This window comes from Labrus bergylta, chromosome 19, assembly GCF_963930695.1.
Source record: "Labrus bergylta chromosome 19, fLabBer1.1, whole genome shotgun sequence".
NCBI lineage: Eukaryota > Metazoa > Chordata > Actinopteri > Labriformes > Labridae > Labrus > Labrus bergylta.
In genome coordinates, this window is record NC_089213.1 from 13,327,119 (window position 1) to 13,348,585 (window position 21,467).

Genomic DNA, 21,467 nt, shown 5'->3' on the forward strand with positions numbered 1-21,467 from the left:
TGCTCAATGAGCAATTTATATGTTCTCAAGCTTCTTTTTTAGACCCTGAAGGCAGATCTTAATTGTTAGACGTGATATCTCTACTCCCCCTCTCCTCTTCCTTTGACTGTTTCCCCCTCCTCCCATCCACCCACCCTCCAGCTATTAGGAATTGGATTTGGAGCAGAACGATCCATTTAGTCTCTGTCCTCCATCTTTTCCCCTCTCTCCCTGCTTTCACACCTCCTCTGTAGGCTTTTCTCATCAAAGCCCAGTCTTAATCTGTCTATTTTTACCTGAAGCAATGAAAGGAAGGGATGAGGTAATGCTTTTCCTGTCCATCAGGTGGGCAACGGTGCATGGGCTCTGTGGTGTACAAGAAAGCTAGCACCACCATGTGGACAAAGAAAAGACAAGCCATTATGAAAGAATCCTCAGGAGAAACATTATGAACAGATGTTCTTTCAACTCACCACAAGTGAATGAAAGAAAAAAAAAAAAGTAAATACTACTAAAAGGGAAAACTTAACAACTAGGGCTTGTACTTCAATAAACATTGACTTGATTCATACGATTACTGCAAGCCCTTTTCAGAGACTCATGTGGAGTCATACCACTTTGAGATAAATGTGTTAAAGCAGAGCGCCATCTAGTGGATAAAAACAGTTGGTGACAGCAACAGAAAGCAGTTAATTTGTTTTTAAAAAAGGACCTTTTAATTCTGTATTACATTATTATACATTATGAAAAATGAATTTTACAGGAACTTCACAGCCATAAGGTACAAAACATGTCAGTCCAGCAGAGGCCATCTGAGATCAAATCCCTTTAAACCTGAGTATTTGGTATGTGAAATATCCAACGCTATGAGCTTGAAAGAAAGGATTTTCTAAAAAGCATAATAATCCTGTAACTCATTTTCTATTCCTTAAAAAATAACTTTCCTTTCAGTATTGAGAAAACGTTTTGCAAACCAATATAGACATTAAAATTGAGCAGATTAAAAAAGAAAAGGTCTTTAGTCAACATTAAAAATTGAATTAGTCACCAACTGGTCCAAATGTTCTTGATTTGGATATCTATTTGGCAGTGAGTCAGCTGAATGAATAAATAAATGATCTCTTTAGATGCATTGGCTGATCAGGGTTTTACCCAGCATTTGTTTCCTAGTTTGGTTTGAAAACCTGCCATCATTATCAGTTTTAATGTTTCTGTGTTTACTACTTTAATAAAGAGCACTGTGGGACAAACAACAATGCTTGCCTTCAAAACAAGAGCTGATTGACACACTTCTTTAAATAGATAACGCTTAAAAACCTTGCCTTAATAGGTGGAAAATAAAACTAAAATAAATGTATTTGCAGAGCACAAAAGACAATTTATTTGAACCATAATAAGTTCAGGAACAAAACATCTGGGAAAAAAAAAACACTTTTTAGTGTTAAGTGATTTTTATGTCATCATCTGTGCACACTCATCCATCCTTATCCTTAATGTTTATATATGTCTGGTCCCTTTTCTCTTCCTGCACTTGAAGGCACAGAGGTGGTGGGCACCCTCCATTGGAGAAGCTGTTAGGCTGAGAAGGTCACTAGATTGTCTCAGTGCATTCTTCAAACGTCTTTGTTGTGGTTCTGGCCGTTGCAGCTCTTAGGTCGGCCAATGCAGAGTTTGCGTGGATGGTTTTTAAAATCAAGGTAATCCTGGATGAAGTATGGATGCTGCTCTATAAAACCATGAAGTTCATCTTGAAAAGAGAAAGATTTCAAATATCAATGCTTCGTATTTTTAAATGTTCCTTAACACATGAAGATATTACATTTGCGTTGCATGGATAGGTTCAATACCTTTTCACAGCTTTTATTTTAAACTTGAGATACGTCTGGTGTTTTCACATAAAAATGAAATTAGCTTTATTGTTTTGAAACATTAGAAGAATTACTATGACAATTTTCACTTTTAAAATGAAGATCATCAGATTCTATTCCTCTACAGTGTCCTGTATTTGGTTCATATATGCAGCTCACCCCGCAAATTACAGTTTTCAGGAGTTTTCTGCAAGTTTGAAAGCACAAAAACAAACTCTGATTCTCACCATACGTGATCTTCCCTTCGTCAGAGCCTTCAAGCGATAAAAAGACACCAGAAAGCTCCACCTCTTCAACTCCTAACATCATTTCCAAGATGGAGGCGAGATCCTCTTCCAGGACTGTCCCGTTGTCTTCACTCTCATACATCTGCACAAAAACATGTAATATCAGTAGAGTGACTTAACAGCTATGTGAAATAAGATTCTGTGGTAAATGTCCTCACCTTGAAGGCTAATTTCAGGGTCTCCATTGTCTTTGATGGTTGATAGACGGTAGACAGTGCAATGATGTAGAGTCTGATGTCTATCAATCCGTCTCCATGCTGAAAAAAAAAAAAGGATTTTAGTAAGCGAATAAAACAATCATGAGCATGCATGATGAGGTCATATGCAAATTTGATTGTAGTTCTGTTCAGAAAAAAAAAACACTATTGTTTCATGAATCTCTGTCTGTGTTCACCTTGTCGAAGAGGCTGTGGACTTGGGCGAGTGGGTCTGTAACTGGCAGGTTAAGGAACCGGGCAAAGTCCTCCAAACCCAACCCGTCTCCCTGCAGCTTTCTGGCTCTTCTGACCTGCTCTTCCAGAGATTTGGATGTGGCTCCTGCTCTCAGTCTGTTAATATACAGTGAACCAAAGTGGTTTGAAAAAAGGGTTATCACCTTCCCTTTGATAAGCCTGAACAATTCCACACATCTATCCACATCCTGTAAGATTAAAGCAGGTAATACGGAAAAAGAGTGAGAAATGTAGTCTTATTTTATGATGCAGGGTTTAGTTTAGTTCTCCAGCGAAAAACTGGCCTGACAGTTCACCTATGGGTGTCAGTGTTTTTCCCATCTTCAGTGCCTACAAGTCAGTGAGAACACCTGCCTGCTAACCAGTCCAACCAGTTAGCACATCTCTCTCCACTCACCCCAAGCGGCACACCAGCCGGTTGAACTCAAGCAGGATGCTGTAATTATATATGCATAGAGGGCCATGTGATAGGCTGATGTCCCGATCATCAAAGGACAGGTCCGTGAGTGGCAGCTCCAGGGCTCTATCAGGAAAAATACATGTTTATATGGACCTTTATTTATGTCCCAGAATTATAGATATCCAAAACAAGCATGCACAGAGACAATCCAAAGTGGATCCAAAGTCTGGCCAGCAGACACTATGCAATCTCACTAATGCACACTTACTTGGCCATGAGCTTTCTGACATTGTTGGCAAACAGGGCAGAGTTTTCCTTCTCCTCGGTTGATGGCGTATAAATAGGCAGGTACTAAGGAAAGAGGCATTAGGTGGACAATGATTTTTTTCAAATAGAGGCTAACATTTCTTTCTTATTGGAAAGAAGATTGAGCTGTGACAAAGTAGAAAATAAAGTCTTACTGACTTCTACTAAGAAACTCACTTCTATCTCCATGGGATTATGAAGTTGGCACAGAGTGAGCCAAAGAATCTTGAACCTGAAGTATAGAAAAGTGTGCTTTGTATTTACACATAAAAATAGCATCAGAAGGAGATAAGACATTAAATGCATGACAACAAGACTGTACATAGTACTGGGAGAAAAATGTGCTTTCCTGACTTCATTTTATGAAATCATTCTTACTAGAAAGAAGCTACTGGGGCTTCATACATACATTTAGCAGTGGGCAGAGTTAGCTTTGTGTTTGAATCTTGGTTCTGGTGCATCTAAACATGTAGATGTGTGATATAAAGACAGAAACACTCACGCTCCAGGGCCTTGCCATGTCCATGAAACGGTATCCTGTTAAAATAAAAATAAAAAGTTAGTGTGTTTGAGTGTTTAGGTTGGAAGAAATGTTTTAATCCAAATCCACTAATACATCGTATTCTTCACTGCTAATTACCAAGTAGTGTCAAGTCAAATTTATGAATCTTGCACATTTTCAGAAACATGGCAATTAAAAGTGCTTCACACAAGACATCACAAGCATCATGACAAAGGGAAAAAGAAATTAAAAAAACAATAAAACAAACCATAAAAATCACAGAGAAGATTACAGATAAAATATGTTTTAAAAAGAAGTTCTAAAATAAATACAGGTACATGAAATTAAGCTGAAAAAATACATTAAAATACTAAATATAGAAATAGCCTCAATTTTGTGTTGGTGATGTTGCACATCGTATAATGGTATATTGCTCTAAAGTCCCAGACTTATCTTCACAACAGACACAGATTCACCTGCTGGCCTCGCCTGATTGAGATTGAGTCAGGCTCATAGTTTGCTCCTTCTGTGTCGTCTAAAGCCCTAAGGTGCACTGTGGTTGTCACACTGTGTACCGATATTGTTGCAAGACTTGTTTAGTATCTCAGAAAACAAACGCAAACGTATTTATGTTTAGTGAAATTATTTAAAATAATGGATTATCACAAAACAAATGATGATGTCACCATGAAGTTGACCTGTGACCTGTAGCATAACAAAATGACTTGATCATTTTATCATATCAGACATTACTCTTCTGTCACAATTGGAATATGAATAATTGATTCTTGACGTAAAACACATTTTGAGAGATCACAAATCACCTTAAACCACCACAATGGTGGGAGTGTTTACCAGACCTCAACACCTGCGACTCCAACCAAACTGTCAGCAGTTAACGTGTGGCTCATGTTTGCAAAGGGTTCCTGCTTCCAATCGCACATGACGTATTACACTTTTCTTTAGAAGACCTATAGTATGTTTTGATATATCACATTAAAAATCTTTTTATTAAGAATGTTAATGTAAACTTTCTCTACAGCTAAATGAAAAGATGAAAAGAGATGGACAGGAAAGGAAATACTTATGGTATGTGGTGATAAGGAGTCTGGCCTGGAATGTACAAAACTACCAGCCTGCCATGTTGATGCTAAAGTCAGCACTATGACTAAACTCAGCCCAAAGGGAATCATAGACAAGAAAACCTAGGTAAAATAAAATTGTATTCATGAGAGCAAGAAGAAGTGTTGAGAGAGAGACATGACACCCGTGTGAGTAAGAGAGAGAGAGAGAGAGACAGAGAAAAGGGGGATGAAATATCATCCTAGCTGAACACGAAGTCATTCAACACAGGAGAAACCATTACATCACAGGTGTGTGTCAGAATGTGTACATGGTGTATTCATGGAGTTATGTTGAGCTCAGTATGTCCAAGATTATAGGTATGGAGGAAGTAGAAAAAAGATCAAAGGAATGTGCATTTACCAGTTTGTTTGGATAACGTAGCACCACCGGTTGCACTGGTACTCCTGGAATGAAAGCACCTGAAGAAGACAACAGAGAGTGAATAATCACACATACCAAAAAAGAAGACAACAGAGAGTGAATAATCACACATACCAAAAAAGAAGACAACAGAGAGTGAATAATCACACATACCAAAAAAGAAGACAACAGAGAGTGAATAATCACACATACCAAAAAAGAAGACAACAGAGAGTGAATAATCACACATACCAAAAAAGAAGACAACAGAGAGTGAATAATCACACATACCAATTAAGTATATAAAATTGTATTTAGCAGCTAGATATTTTTCTACCACTTCACGCTCATGTTGTTACAATACCACATTGTTTTTACATCAGGTTTTCTACAAAGTTTCACTGATTCAAACAAAGCAGATAAAGAACAATGTGTTGGGCTGAGTCATGAACAGGTTAAGATGAATGACAAGCTCACAACCCTATACTAACCTCCAGCTCTGGCAAAGAGCTTTTGAAAAAGATTCTATAATGTGCTGCTGATGACAGACCAGCGGAGTGAAGCTACATAAAGAATTTATGTCTGGTAGTACTCTATTCAACCCACTGTCTGAGCTTTGAACAAGTGACCATGGGATAACTAATGAGAATTAAGTTGAAATCTTTAAGGCTTAAATGAGCTGCTTTGATAAAATAGAGTTCTTCCATCACTACATGTATATACTCCAATGCACACTAGCTGGTTGCTAACCACAGAGCTGAAGGAAATGCAGAGTCAAATCATTCCATATTGTTTTGTTACGCAGTAAGCCTTTCTGCAAAGGATTATCATATTGTGTTGAAGGTAAAAGTAAAAGCCAACAGGCTGTTGAAAAACACATTTATTAAACCTAACTTAATTATGTGTAAAGAAGTAGTAATTAAGGCGAGGGAGGCTGGTGTCAATGCAACTTTGATATGACACTTAAAAAGGTTGGCAGAGTACAAAGGTATTTTTAACAAAGAACATTGTTGTGTTCAATTAAGATTGAAATAGAGGCTTCTTTGTATTGACTTCACTTTTCCACCAGACCACGCCCGCTCAGTTAGACTGGGTGGCAAAGCATTCTGCAACACAGCTGTCTTCAGTAGGGAAAAAAATAACAGTAGAACAGCTGCTAAAAGTAGGGTGTCTGGACATGACAGAGGTCAAAAACACAGTGTTCTTCTGCTACTTCTGTTTTTGTTCTTTTTATGTTGGCTGTCCTGTTGGTGTACTAACGTAACATTACAATTACAAAAAATGTCTATAAACACATTGCATCAGCTGAGGATCTATACTGTCTGTGGAGAACACTGTCAAGACATACAGTAATTACTGTAAAGAAGGAGCTTTTCCGCTAAATAAAAGTCATTTTCTGCTTACTTCCTACTGAATCCTGACACCAGGATGTGCTTTCTGCCACCCAAAGGCAAAACTGCTGACTCCCGCTAACCATGAAGTCTCATTCATACCTTCCTTACACTGTTGACAACCATACCACCAGATCATATTAACTTAACTTATCTTTTTTAAACATCAATAAACACGGAAAATGACAGAACTATTTTAAATAAATCAATTCTGGCCATACATATAAGTCTGACCACACATAAGAGAAAGAATGATATCGTCATCCAAATGATGATGATTTTAGTCTGACCACCCATAAAAGAAAAAGATGATCACTGTCCCGGCCCACTGAATATTACTGTGACAATAGCAAGTGGACAGACTGGGAGAGAAGGGGCCAATATGAAAGTGATGGTTCTATTAAAAGCCCTTCAAAAGAAGACAGGAGGTACAGTATCTGCAGGGAACATCATGAACAGGTGGCACCATGCACATAAAGAACACAAACAGACCAAACATGTGTTGCTTTGTTGTGCTGGAAACCAGTGAAGAGCTCTAACAAGAGGAGACAAAACCAGAGAGGACTGCTCTCATACAACAGGCAGATCAAGCTGACACACACACACGCACACACACACACGCACACACACGCACACACACACACACACGCGCGCGCGCACACACACACACGCGCACACACACACACAAAGGAGGACAGAATGTGACTAATGGGGGGAACTAGAAATAACAGAATTACCAACAGGAAGAAAGGGGATTTGACAGAGCAGACAGGGAACAATGGCTTGAGTAGAGTATACTCAACCTAACACATACTCATACACACATGTAAGCTGTTAACAAACAGATCTAGCCCAGCAGTTATGTGTCTAGTTATGATGTTGCTTAGCTAGACGCAAGACATTGATCCCAACTCTACAGAAATATTTTACATCTAACATCGAGTTGGCAGCTATGCAGTCAACCTTTAAAAAAAATAATTCTTTCAGTCTTGGCAAATTTGAATAAAAAATGCTGAACAAAGTCTTCAGACACCCTTAATATTCCACTAATGAAGCCCTGGTTGTAAATGACCAGAAAACACAACAAAGATGACCTTCTTTCCTTTAATCTGTTTTCTAGTCCATTTATGAAATAATACCGTAAGTGAAAATGGGCCTGCATTGTTAATATGTTTCAATTTGAAGAGTTTGTTTGAATTTTGGTTTCATGGTTTCAAGAGGAAGAAGGGGATTGAACACATACCAGCTTTGAATAAGATGAGACCCGACCTGTTGGTGCAAGTTCCCTCTGGGAATATCATGATCTGGAACAAACAAACACTTTAAGGCACACATAAACAAACACAAACAGATGCATCTGGCTTTGACTTGCTTTCAATTAGCCTTGATTTGTGTGTGAATCATTGTGATTTTCAATGCACTGTGAGCTGATGTTAGACCAGATCATGGCCAAATGGACTTTAGGATTAGGTTACCTGAGGCCACTCCCCTCCAGACTTTGCTCTTCGCTTAATTTCCTCTACAGTTTTTCTTCTTGAGTCCTGGTCAGACCGAAACACAAATACTGGCCTGATGTAGCTGATCAGAGCTGGGAGGATGATTGTGAACAATAGATATTGGATGCATGTTAGAACATAAGAAAATAAATATCAGTACTACAAATGCAACAAAACTAAATTAGGAAAGACTTATTTTGGGACTTTTTGTCTTAATTTAGATAGGATAATGAATAGAGTAGGAAATCTGGAGAGATGACATGTGGGGAGGATTACTGTCTCCATTCATAGGGCACAGCCTAACCGCTAAACCATCAGCACTCATACCCAGATAGGACGATTGAGTAGTCTTATGTTCATTATGGAAATTTGCCCTAAAAAAAGTTAGGATGGAATCACAAAACTGAGCAATGTTGAGGAGTTTAAAATAATAACTGTCTTCAACAAGATCGTTCTACTTATTTTCATGAACTGAAATCTGAGGCATGAAAATGTTGTATCGTCGCTAAATCTATGGATCACAGAGCTTATGGAAATGTGTATTACTCACTGCCCCAGACAGGAATGCTCCTGCTCTCTAGTTTGGTGACTATGGAGCACATGGTCATGGTGATTGGGATGGCATCAAAGTAGGAAGAGTGTGGTGCCACGGTGAGAATGGGAGCTTCAGAGGGTGCAGCCTGTTGCCCTTTTACCCTGATCCAATGGAATCCCCCACAAAACCACATGGCTCGCATGATCGCTCGTAGGCACACGTCTAGCAATCTAAGAAAGGAGAGGCAGACAAGTAGGCACAAAATGTGTTTTTTTTAAACTTTCCAAATTTCTAAAAGAAAAGATGTACTTTGCCAAATCTTTCTAGCTAGGTCAGTAATAAACAAATTTCACAAAGGGTACAACCAACACTACTCTTCAGCTAAGAAGTCAATTTCAGAATGAACTAGTATTTTTCACATATTTTTCTGTTTTATATTCAGTATCCACCAAAAGGACATGTTAATGAGCTGCTTTAATCGGATCGTCATAACTCCTCAGGTGTATTGAACAAATAATATTGGCAAACACATACGTCATAACAATAAACACTCAGCAGACTTAAAGCCGTAGTTGAGTAAGTGCTTGTTTGTTTGGATCTTTTTATCATATCACACATTTCTGTGTGGTACTATATGTCTATGTAGCACACTCGCGTTTTTACACCTTCCTACACACAAATATTTATCATATACAAGTACACACACCTCCTCCACCATGACTGTGGTTCCACAACATATTCAGAGCGTCCCAGGGAGGCCGTGAAGGCGAAGGGCCATGCCAGCAGCATGAGGAAGGACACCAGGAGCAGGCGCAGAGGGAACACTGTAACAGACATCAGTCCTATCTGAAAAGTAATAAAGAGCAGAGATAGAAAGGGTTCATTTTTAATTTTGAGCAAAAATAAGAAATATTTACTCAACAATAAACCTATACAATAGAAAAATAGTGTATAACATACACAGCCTCAAAACAGTACAAAATGACAACTTGAAGTGAAGTCTATAATATAAAAGGGAGCAGTATTTCTGCGCACAGTGCATTAACATTAACAAGTGCGTCTCTATATGTTGGGATTCGGAATAACACAATTGGCTGATGTGACCCATAAGCAGTTCATCATAGTTAAAAATTATGCAGAGCAGTAACTTCACCTTTCCTAAAGTTCTTACTCTTTCCTTATAAACAAAAAAAAAACTGTGCAATCATGCTTCATGATAAAACAAATGAATTACATCGGTCTGTTACTCCACATGAGGTCAGCTCTCCCTCTGCAAGTCTGCATCCCATTTTGTTTGTCATTTGTTACTATTTAAAGTCTTTCGAAAATGAATAAACAACGTGTTTTTGCATAAAGAGCAGGGAATAAAGATCCGATCACAAGTGGTCACTGGAGACACATTTGACTAGACATGTTATTGTCAGGTGTGAACATCTTTGCTTAGTAAATTAGAGTTGCTGAGAATAACAAAATTCCTTATCAAGGAGTTATTGTGTAACAGAGTAATTGTGCAAGGCACTGATCTAAATAGTCATGGAAAAAGTCAAATGGTGAGTTGAGAAATCATTCACCACATTCTTGGCAAACAGAGTGCATGGGCCTTGGTGCTTGCAGTACGTCTAGTTGCTGGTACAACAACAGTATTGTAGGATCAACGCCTATGTAGATTGAAGCTGTTGTGGTTGCACTTAATGTTGATTCTTCTTTCGTCTTGGTCTATCGGTTACAGCGGAGATAAGTCGCGAACTAGATCATACCTAGCAACAAAACAAAAAAAAAAGAAGCAGCCACAGAAACTAGGATGTGGAGATGCTGATTTTCTTTCAACAGTATCCAGGTTTTTCTCCCCTTGTGGATAGTAGGTTATTTCATTTGGGACATCAACAAATACATTAATGGAACCATCTACCAAAGAGACCAACCATCCTCCATCTACACAGCCACCACTGTTGACAGAAACAGAGAGACAGGCAGAGTATCTTTATTCATGTTTGGCTGTAACAGAGAAACCCTTCAACTGTTGTTTTGTACTACTGAGGCCAAATAAAATGAATCACTATGAGTCCAGACGGGGACTGGTAGCCCAAAAACAGCAAGCAGCTCTTGGACCTTAGTCTGTCGCTGGAAAAGCTCATGAATGAGGTTTTCAAAAAGCTTTGTCTTGCTTTCAAAAGATGAAAGTTAAACTAAATTCTGGAGATCTCTGCATGGAACTACACCATTGTCCAACTGGCTCTTCAAAGGTTACATTATCATGTCACTTCCACATATAATGACTTACTTCACAATTGACTAACATTATATGGCTTTGTAGACCATCTGTCAAACAATAATTATGTAAGGTATTTAACATGCTGCACATTCTTTAACAGCAGAACCTGATGCTTGGATATCCTGCAATGCAGAATGAAGGGGAGGGGGGGGGGGGGGGCACAAAATCTGTCAGACAAACATAATTGCACCAGATGCAGGTGTCCATTGGTTTTCACTGGGCAAATTGTTTTTGTTACCCCCAAACGATACAGTTGGATACGCCCTGTCAGTAACAATATGTACTTAAGGCCATGTTCTCTAAAATGTTTAGATAGGGCCTTAAGACTTGACATGCATGCTCGTGGCTCTGAGAGGCTGTTTGTTTGCTAAAGGTGATTTCATAATCGACAGGTTACGTAAAAACTTGGACCTGAAGCTGACACAAAAAAAAAGTAAAGGATTGACTACAGTTAATAGGATGTATCAAATGAAGAAATTGAATATCTGAGCAGGTTCTGGACAAATATAATCACAATTTCAGTTCGTTTGGTTGATGAAGTTTTTTTTATTGACATGCTGTTTTCTACAACATGCGTTCAGAAATGTCTGGCTTTGCACAAAGTAAGCTATATAGTAAGCTAGTGGTTAAACAATTCAGTGCAAACAGTACATGGCTTACTTACTGTTTAAGCGTTGTCCCTGAATCAAAATGTATTGAAGGTACAAGAGAGATGAGAAGTCAGCTGACTCACTCGACATACCTCTTGATGTGATAGATATTATGTGTATATGTGTGCTAGCAGGGTCACAAAGTCAAGGCCTCCAGTGTAAACTCCGACTGGGTGACCTTTCTAGTCCCTTCCTGCCCCTAGTTAGTAGTTAGACCCCTTGTACCAATCTCTTCATCCAACACTGTCATCCCAGTCCCTTGTTACCCCCTCATCAACCTCAAGACCTTCTCTACAAAAATCTCCAGTCCTTTGAGAATTCCTCTCCCCAATACCCATCCACCCAGTCATCAATATATAAATCTCTCACTCCCTATGTGTATTTGCTCAGCTGTTTCATTTATCATGTTGCTCTCCCTTCAACGGTTTTCCTCCTTGCATTGATGTGCTGCTTGCCAGTTCTCTAGGGAATCATCTCTAACACCCCCCCCCCCCTCCTGCCCTGTCCTATATCTTTCCTGTGTGATTCTCTCTCTGGAAGAGACCAGGTGCAAATTGCAGGGCTGCATTAATAAATAAACAGGCACAGGGGTGATTTATGATGCTGTAATGCTTTCCCCTTCCTCCTCACCCCCCATGCCTGATGCAGGGTACACTCATCATCAGAGCATAATGAATTCATCTGGGAGAATATGCTGACATTTACACAGTAGGTGGCATGAAAATGAGCTGGGGCGCGGTCCAGGAAAGCAATCCCTACAGCATAATGAGAGTACTAGTCCATTATCTTTTGATTACGTGCTTCTGCCGTATTGAGCTCACCTTTCTGAAACTCCTCCCTCTGATATAAAAGAAAGTATTATTCTTAAAGTGCCAACAGTTTGTTACCAAACTCCTTATATTTCTGCAACTTGGAATCTGCGATTCCAAAAGCCTGTTTTAAACAAGATTGGGCAAAACAAAGCTCTTAAGATTTTGCTGTACTGATTTTTACATGTAGAGGTTAGTTTACCTGCATGGCGTCATATTAAACCGCTTGGGGCCTTGAGTATTTACCTGGGAAGAATTGTCTGACAAAAGCTGCTATTGAGTTACATTATGGGTATTGTTTAGCCTGTTGACTAATACCTCAGAAAAAAAGTCCCAACAAAATCCCCAACAACTTAAGTGACCTGACACTCAAAAGTGTAATGTAGTTCATTTTTATTTTTGAAGTATCTCTTGACCAGGGATAAACTTCACAGATTTGGTGAGACATCTAATGTATGTTAGACATTCAGGAGATTCCCAACACACAAAAACACATTTTCTGTATGGAAACATAAAATCAGTCAATGGCCATTAAAGCCGTGGAGTCGCTCAATAAGCCCATCCTACAGCTGAGCACTTCTGCTCCCTTAACACATATACAGCCTATATCTCTGTCAGCTGTTAAAAACAAGACGTACAAGAGCACAGCTTATACAAGTTATTATCTGAAACGTGCCATCTCCTACAGCTGTATACCAACACACATCAGCAGGGGCAGATATGACTTCCTCATGAAGTCCCCATGAAATGGAAAATACATTTTCCCAGTTTCAATCCAGTGTTCCTGTGTGAAATGTTAATTTATCGGCCAAATCTTTTCCAAAAACGCATTATCCAACTATTTTAACATCCAAATAATTGTATTTTCTCTTCCTGTTAAATGATTCAAATGCCTGATGACTCTATCTGCACTCAGGGACGTTAATTCATTTTTTTTGTCAATTAAAAAGCTTTTTGACGCGAACAATCCGTTTAAATTCATTCCAACTTTATGTCCCACCTCGGTTCTGCCCCTGAATGCAGTTAAGATACTCTCGAATGCGTCATTAAATATGTATTTTTTAACTCGTGTACCTTCTCATCAATCAGGGGTCTTTGATATGAAAACAGTTGCTCAGATTTGCGACGTTAACATGACTGAAACCTGGAGCATAACAGGTAAAGGCATACTTAAATATATATCTACTCATACTGACATGTCAATATCAAACTAAGCTGACGCACATTGTAGTTTGCATCCAACAAGCCTGTGCAATCGACACAACAGAGGATTTCAAGACCTATGCATTTAATTTAATTTAATTCTGGATCAACTAGAGGACTCCACGAATCTAACAGTGGAGATTCACTTAAGGCAAAAAACCATCACCTGATACAACTGTACTATTTTTTTTCCATGCTGTTGATGCCAAATAATGTAAAACAATGTATGCATGTTTTGCAATTCCATTGATTAATTAAAAAAAAAGATCTCTTGAAGATTATTTTCAGACTTTCGCTGACACACACTTCACACTTTTCCATGTTAGCCATACTATTTGACAGCAAACTCCCCCATGCAATGTGGCCCAGCGCACTTTTAACTGCTCCATACTTCCTGTGGTGAAGGTTTATTGCCCTGGGTTAATTGTTTTGAATAAGCCAGGGGAAAAGGATGTCCCACCTGGGAGCATAGCAGGCACTTAGTGTGTTCTCCTGTTTTTCTTCTTGTTGGTGTAGCGATCAAGAGTTGTGTTTAGCATGATGTAAGGACAAGCATTTCCCAAACTACAAGACAAAGGTAGAAGAAAATATGGAAAATTGTCCAAGAAGAAAATGAAATGACGTTTGTGAAATGACCAATACTTTGTATCTATAATATAACAAAGAGTAAGGTCTAGTAAGAACTAGTTTTTAAATATATCAACAATCTGGCCCCTGAACCTCTCTCCAGATAGGTTCAAAGACAGGATGGAAACAGGGCAACAAGAAGCGCAGTGATGAAATAAGCAATAGCTAGGCTATATACTTTTTATGCAGCAAATCAGTTTCATGTTGAAACTATGTTACATTGCATTGTCCCTTTTAAATACATTTAAATTCAAATAGGCCGGCTCTTTTGTAAAGTGTCTTGCGATAACAATCATTTTGAAACTGCACTATACAAATAAAGATTGATTGGCTGATTTTGATACTCTGAACAGTTTTGAAAACAGTATTTCTTAAAAGGAGTTAGCTGACATCTACATATAATAAACATAATACAAAGTGTAAGATTTGGTTTTGAAATGGGCTACAAAAATCTGCAATATCTGTATGTTGTTTTTTTTAGGTATAAACTGGGATTAAAGTAGAGCCTCTCAGGCCACTCAAGTCCAGTCACTGCAGCTCAAATGACATGGGAAGCCTGTTTTGTCTGAAGCTGAAGAGTTGGCAGGCATGTTTGTATAAACTACACTATTCAGCAATGTGGGACTCAGCTGGAAACAGTGCGACTGTTTCTCTTGCTGAACTACAGCACTGCTGATCATGTTTGCATATAACAAAACGTTTCAGGGAGGAGGATCACGGATGTGCCATGAGTCAAGAAGGGGTTGTTTTTGTTTTCTTTGCACTGAATGTATTGTTTACAGCTGAAGTGAAACACTTGACTTGCATTTCGGCATGGTTTTTTCTATTTTTGTTGATCATTTTTTACACGTTGCATGTGCACGAGTGACATAGCTGTTCTTCACCTTCACTTGCTCAGCATAGAAACAATTGTATAATTTGTGGAATCTTCTTTATTTGATTCAGTTTCACACCTTCCTCTGCCTGCTCAATATTTTGCAGTTAGTGGGTTTTTCTCTTCATAAAGACTTATGGACCACACACTCCCATGAAAACAAATACTGTCTGCTTTAACACAAACTTTACTTCATATGCTCTATGTCTATGCCTGAGTGAAACTTCTGCATTTCTCGTGTGTTTCTGAGTTTGAATCCAAGAGATTTTCATATCAAATGCAGTTAGAATCATCTTCAAGTTAATAAACAAGAAGAATGGATGCAATTCCATTTTTCTATTGCTCTCAATTGATTCAAGCAAAAAGAGACATATCAACCAAATCAACCAAACAACAGCAATGATGGCAGGCAGGTTTAGTGGTTTGTATTACTGCTGGATTTGAAGGGTAGTGCCCCTTTAATTTTCTATAAATCTTGTGTGCAGAATAATAATTTAAATCTTAAATACCAGCTGACATTTACAACCACTGTCCTTTTGAAAAAACAACAACACACAATCTACTGAAAGACAACAAGACAAGTGACAACAAAATCTAGCAAAATGGCATTCAGCAAGCCACACTGAAGTGCGAGAGGGTCTAAAAAATACAAAACCAGAATCAACAAAAGACCTGGAATAACCCCTTTAATCAATGCATTTGTTGGGAACTGATGGTATGGACATAAAGGTATGTGCCTTCATGTGACCCTTGTGGTTTGTGTGTTTTGCTATAAGGGATTGCTTGTACTTCAGAGCCCTGGAGCTATAAACAGATAAACTGAATGGGTTGGAGGAGAGGGAGTGCACTTCCTCCTCTTGTGAGATTGTGGAACTGTGGCCAGCACAACCTATTTCAGGGCATTGCTTTAGAAAAAAAAAGCTTGAGGTTTATCTTACCTTCATAACAATCCCTCATTCAAAATATACTTTGCATTTCATTACACTACATAAATAACATGTGATGTGTCGGAGGGGTTAGGAAGTGTGGGTACAGGGTATCAGTTTCATAGTCAGAAAGCAACAATCCACAACAGCCCATTGATCCACTGGCTGATTGATGAGGAGCAAGACGGCGCGACCTCAAGTAGTGACAAACCATCGATTTCAGTAGTTGATTTAAGATGTGCCCACATGTCAATCTCTAACTAAATCCACTAGAGCATATCACCTACCACTGCCATTATTTGCCAAGAGTGCTCATCTTATTTAATACGTATTTTGTATATTTTGTTTGGACAGTCAACATAACAGCCCGGTCTCCACTGCTGAGAAGCCTTATAACCCAAGTGATCTTAACTTTGACTTCTACCTAAACCAAATCATTAATCACTCCTGCTACACAGGAAACTGATCTATTCTAAAAAGGAGTATCTTGAGTACACATGAAACTTGGCTAACTTGTTTACCCCCCCCCTGCTGACACCTGAGGGTAAACACTGTGAGGCACACTCAATTGGATGAGTGAGAAGAAAAAAGCAAAGAAAGCAGAGGAGTGCAGACTCTCAATGAGGGCGTAAGAGACGAAGTCAAGAGAATGCTGCTATGTTTATCGTCTCTTCTTTTTTTTTTTATAGCTGCTGGGAAAAAAAAAACAGGTTTAAAAAACGGTTCAGGATCCATCCATTAAAAAATGGAGTAATGACTGGTACTGTAATGACACCACAAGTCTAAGATAAATCTTACAGCTCAGCAGCTGGAAAAGCATAGAAGTTAGATGAACTGTAGATCACCAAACAAAATTAAACAAATGGATCCCTTCAAGCTTAATAGTCTTTTTTTTTTTTTTAGTTTTACATTGGAAGACTACAAACGTGATGCTCTTATTTCTAGGATTTGTTTATGTTCCACTTCACATTGAAGAATAAACATTATTACAATATTAACCCTGAATTGGTTGGCATGCATTTTTATTTTGAGTGGTAGCTTTTTAAACACGCTTTGTTGTCATCACTAAAATGACAACTATATGTTTGGCATTACCGTCTTTTGTCACTGACTACAATGACATTTAGGGACCACATTCCCCCCCCGAAAGTCAGGGCAAAATGTGACTCTTGAGGAACAACTTGTGGTTTTACACAGCGGCTCAGAGAACATCATTAGGGGTCTGTCAGCACTCTCCAGGTGAGTTAAGTTTGTTTTAGTAAATCCACTGCATGAATAAGAAATGCAATTCGTTTGGCAGTCGCTTTTAGTTGAAGAATGTCGATGATTTAAAGTGGATATATGAGCACTGTCATTCGTTATCCTAATCGTCTTCTTACCTTTATTTTCTCTGTCAGTGTGAATTTCAGCTCGTGGACGAAGGGGTTTCTACCCACTCTGGAGGGGAGACTGTTTGATGATTTCATTGTTCTCTTCCTAATTAAAAGCAAAGAAACGTCGTGTAATGAAATGTTCCGTGAGGTTGGCTCAGTTTTTTTTTTTTTTGGTTTTGTTGGCGTTATAGCGTATCTTCCTCAGTCCTCAGTCCATCTTCATCTGGCTACAGCAGGGGCGCGAGTCAGGGCGGGGAGGAGGGCTTATTACAACAAGCTGGCAAGGTACACCAGCATCACTTCCGGTTGTTTTATTCACAATAAAGTACCTGTAGCAGAAAAATAACAGTCAAATGTCAAATGTACCATATTAGGAGTTTAGATATATATATTTAGAACCTTTTTAAGGGCTGTTTCTCCTTCAATAATAACAGGGGCATAAGCCCTAACCAGTTTTTTTAATTTGGCATACATTTAGCAAATAGTCTACTGTAGCCTATTTTAATTATATATTCAAGCTGTCATTTTGAATAATATGAAGTAATAATCAATACTATTTTGTAAGTCCTCCTACAGTTTGTTCAATCCAAAGTCACAATTGAACCCTTATAGTCTATGGATTGAACCAGCAGGTCTTCACTACAGTTTAAATGGTTGTTTGTACCGCATCATCCCATTAAATTGTGTAAATATATAATGTCAAAAGTTATAGGCCTACATTATTTAGCACCACTTAAAGGTATTAGGCGATCTTCATGATCTATAGTCTATATTTTGTTTATTCAAATATTTCTTTTTTAAATGTTGCATTATATTTCTATTTTTCTGTATATATGTGTTTTAGTAATTTGAGTGTTTCTTGCATGGCCTTGCGGAACAGTCTTTACATTTCACTGCACATCTGTATGAGCATGTGACAAATACAAATCTTGAATCTTGAATTGAATCTTGATCATGAGGCTAACATGTACCGATTTGCAATTACCGGAAGTAGTCTATTCTTCAAGCTTTTAGTTTGAAAGTAACGACGGAGTCTGAAAGCCGGTCAGACACCCCACATTCCCCCCGTGCCACAACTGTGTGTTACCTTGTATCAAGCGTTGATCCACAGTGACAGAGATTTTGAAAGAGATATGTAGATAGATTGACAGATAGATATATTAACTACACAATAAAGGGCAACAAGAGAGAACAGCATACACATGGCTGAATAAAAACCATCCGGTGATCAGTGTGATCCGCCAACATCTGATCCACTCATATCCAGTGTCTTTTATCTCTAAATGTTAGTAGATGCCTTTTTCAGAACAGACTTAGTTGTTTATCAAAGCCATAGATGGCCGATGTGTAACCTATCCCGCACTGCCATGTTTAAGGATGGTTGGGTGGTGGTTAAATATTCTGCATGTAGTGTACCATCTTTGGAGATAATCAGAAATCTTTTTTCATGTTTTTGTCTATGGCCATGTATTGCCGTGATATGTAAATGTATTAAATATTGGAGAAACACCATCCAGCTGTACACTCTGGAAATAATTAAACAAAGACTTGTAAAAAAACAAACAAAAAAAACCCATCAAAATGACACATAGCAGACGAGACAGATTGAACATTTTAAATTCTTCAAACTTCATACATTCTTTAATGAACAAAGCAAACTTTAAGCCTATAATTCATGTAGTATAACTGCACGATGCTTTTTTTTTTTTTTGTTCACGATCATCCATTAGTAAACATGAACCTTTAAAACACTATTTGAGCAGGGTGGCGGTTGTGGACAAATGTGTTTGTTGCCCAACACCTTTCATACCATTCAGGTTCCCGTTGCCACACAGCTTACATGTTAAAACGTCTGTTAATATAAATTTGGTGTAACATGCTTTTTCGTGATTCAGTGATACAAAGATAGTCAGGTTTTAAGGATATGGAAGAAGTTTCTGACTTGGCTTACACAAGTGTGTAAGCCTGATAACAAACACTAAATTCTGTTCCGTGTTCAAAATGTTGTCATTAAATACTGACTTATCCAGAGCTACAGGGATGACTCGATATATGTAACAGATTAAACAAATGACACAAAGTGACCACCTGTATTAGATTACAATGTGGATTATATATTTATCTCACATAGTCAATGGCTCCCTCGTGTGGAAGAGTGATGAAATCAGTTTTTCACTAAATAGACTGTGCCACCATAAGAGACCCAAGTTAACAGTATTTCATGGACAGGAAAATTGTTCACCATAAAAATTGAGATACAAAATACTTTGCAGTGTTTTGGCAAAACCAAAAGATGATTGTTTAAATTCATACTGTATGAAAAGATTTGTTCAATTTGTTTTAAAATAACTTGCACTTGAAGCATTTAATAGTCCACAGAGAAGCAGATGGTCAAATGTCTCCCCTTTTCCAAGCATAGACTAATTGAAAAGCATTAAGCAAGTATTATTTTAATTTTCTCATATTTGTTAATACTATGTTTACAGTATAAAATGTTTTTGGAAATGTCAAAAATTACATGTTGAGTTGCTTTAATATGAGAAATCATTTATTTTTAGCCATTGGTGTTATAAAGGAAAGGGAGGATTTGTAAAAAGAGTTGGCATGTTTTTGTTTTTTTTATCCAAACAACATTTTATTGCAGCTCAGCCTTTCTAAACAGTCACAATCTTAAAGCACTCTTCTCATTGATAGTTCAATATTTTAGCCCTGCCTCTGCTTGTGTCTTGGATTTGTCTTGCAGAAAACAAACAAACGTCCTCTACGTCGAACAAAGAAACAATCTTTGCAGCGCCTCTTCAGGGCAGACTTTGTCTTCATCCCTGCAGCGGGCTGGACCCATGGAAGCTGCGGACGCACTCCTAACAGAGATGGTCCAAACTGAGCAGAGGAGCTCGACCAGGAGGGCTGGACAGAGCTGATTCTGAGCGACGACTGGAGAAGTGCACGGGGAGCTGTGGTGAGCGTGCAGAGACGACGGTAAGCACTTGCTGCTGGTGAGGCGAGGTGAAGATTTATCCAGCTCACACTGGCCACTCGGCGAGACAGAGAGGTTGCAAGGTGCTTCAAGAGGAGGGGTGTCATGGTGTCCAGGCTGAGGAGGGAGGAACAAGAGATGATGCAAAGTTAATACAGTGACTAAATGAAGATATCATTAATTCATGACCTAAGAGTTTTTCCTCAAGTCTCGAGTTTTGAATATCATATTTGAATGTTTTTAAAGATTTACAGTGTATGATCAGTAGCTTATTACTTGATCTTTAAACTGAATTATTTTTGGTAACAAGAAAGTGAATAGCTCAGATTAAAATAATAGTTTCTTTATCAATATAAACATGTGACGTGTGAAAGACAGCCTACTGCTCCGCTATTCAATGAATCATTATATTTCACCTCTGTGCAGTCAGGCTCTTCAAACAAACATATCAATCGATGTGAACGTATGCATGACCTTGCAAGTGAAGATATTCAAAACTGTTAAACATGTAAATAATACAGTCAATGCCACAAGGATAGCCTCGATATCTCAAGGAGACAAGCATGACAGAGTTGACCGACTAGCGCCAGGGGTAAAAAAAGGCAAACATTTGTATTGGACCAGGAAAATTCGTATCCTGAAAATAAATTAAGGTAAACAAACCCTCAGGACTCGGTGGACAGTCAAAACCGGAGGATATTTCCAAGAATATGGTGTTTTAATCGCCACAACACCACCGCGGTGATGTATTTGCTGCAAGGATACAACTACGTCCGGTTAGAGTAACACGGCGAGTTTTAATTCCCTCAGTTTGGCCTTTCAGACAGATTTCTCCCGTTTGCTTTGTAGAAATATTGCTCCTCGCGCCATTAGCAGCAACGAAGTCTAAATTGTATTTATAGGTTTCCGCTTCTTGTATAGCCCATATTAAATCCAGGACTTATCTGAATGTTTCGCAGAGGATATTAGGCAGTATACCGGTACTCCGGACCTGAGAAGCAAAACTCAGGGCTAAGCAATGTCCTATACACATATCCTCTGCAAGGCATCTTGGG

The 21,467-nt window shown here is 38.5% G+C and overlaps 1 protein-coding gene across 1 annotated transcript; it reads right to left on the reverse strand.

Moving 5' to 3' along the window:
- Positions 1-672: 672 nt before the first annotated feature.
- On the reverse strand, positions 673-17,672 carry lpcat1 (lysophosphatidylcholine acyltransferase 1). Its single transcript, XM_020655320.3, has 14 exons — positions 17,442-17,672; positions 9,408-9,547; positions 8,717-8,931; positions 8,146-8,258; positions 7,914-7,974; positions 5,280-5,338; positions 3,795-3,829; positions 3,470-3,524; positions 3,255-3,337; positions 2,984-3,109; positions 2,529-2,682; positions 2,293-2,391; positions 2,075-2,216; positions 673-1,726 (listed from the first exon to the last, which is right to left on the reverse strand). Exons 1-14 carry the CDS (start codon positions 17,526-17,528, stop codon positions 1,593-1,595), a joined length of 1,503 nt encoding a protein of 500 aa, XP_020510976.2. The 5' UTR covers positions 17,529-17,672; the 3' UTR covers positions 673-1,592.
- Positions 17,673-21,467: the final 3,795 nt, after the last annotated feature.

Excerpts from the sequence above, each read along its gene's own strand:
- lpcat1 (XM_020655320.3), bottom strand. The coding sequence starts at position 17,528 with ATGAAATCATCAAACAGTCTCCCCTCCAGAGTGGGTAGAAACCCCTTC. Across the intron at positions 3,110-3,254 it reads GTCAGAAAGCTCATGGCCAA|AGCCCTGGAGCTGCCACTCA; the intron begins GTAAGTGTGCAT and ends TTTTCCTGATAG. Across the intron at positions 2,683-2,983 it reads CGGCTGGTGTGCCGCTTGGG|ACTGAGAGCAGGAGCCACAT; the intron begins GTGAGTGGAGAG and ends GTATATTAACAG.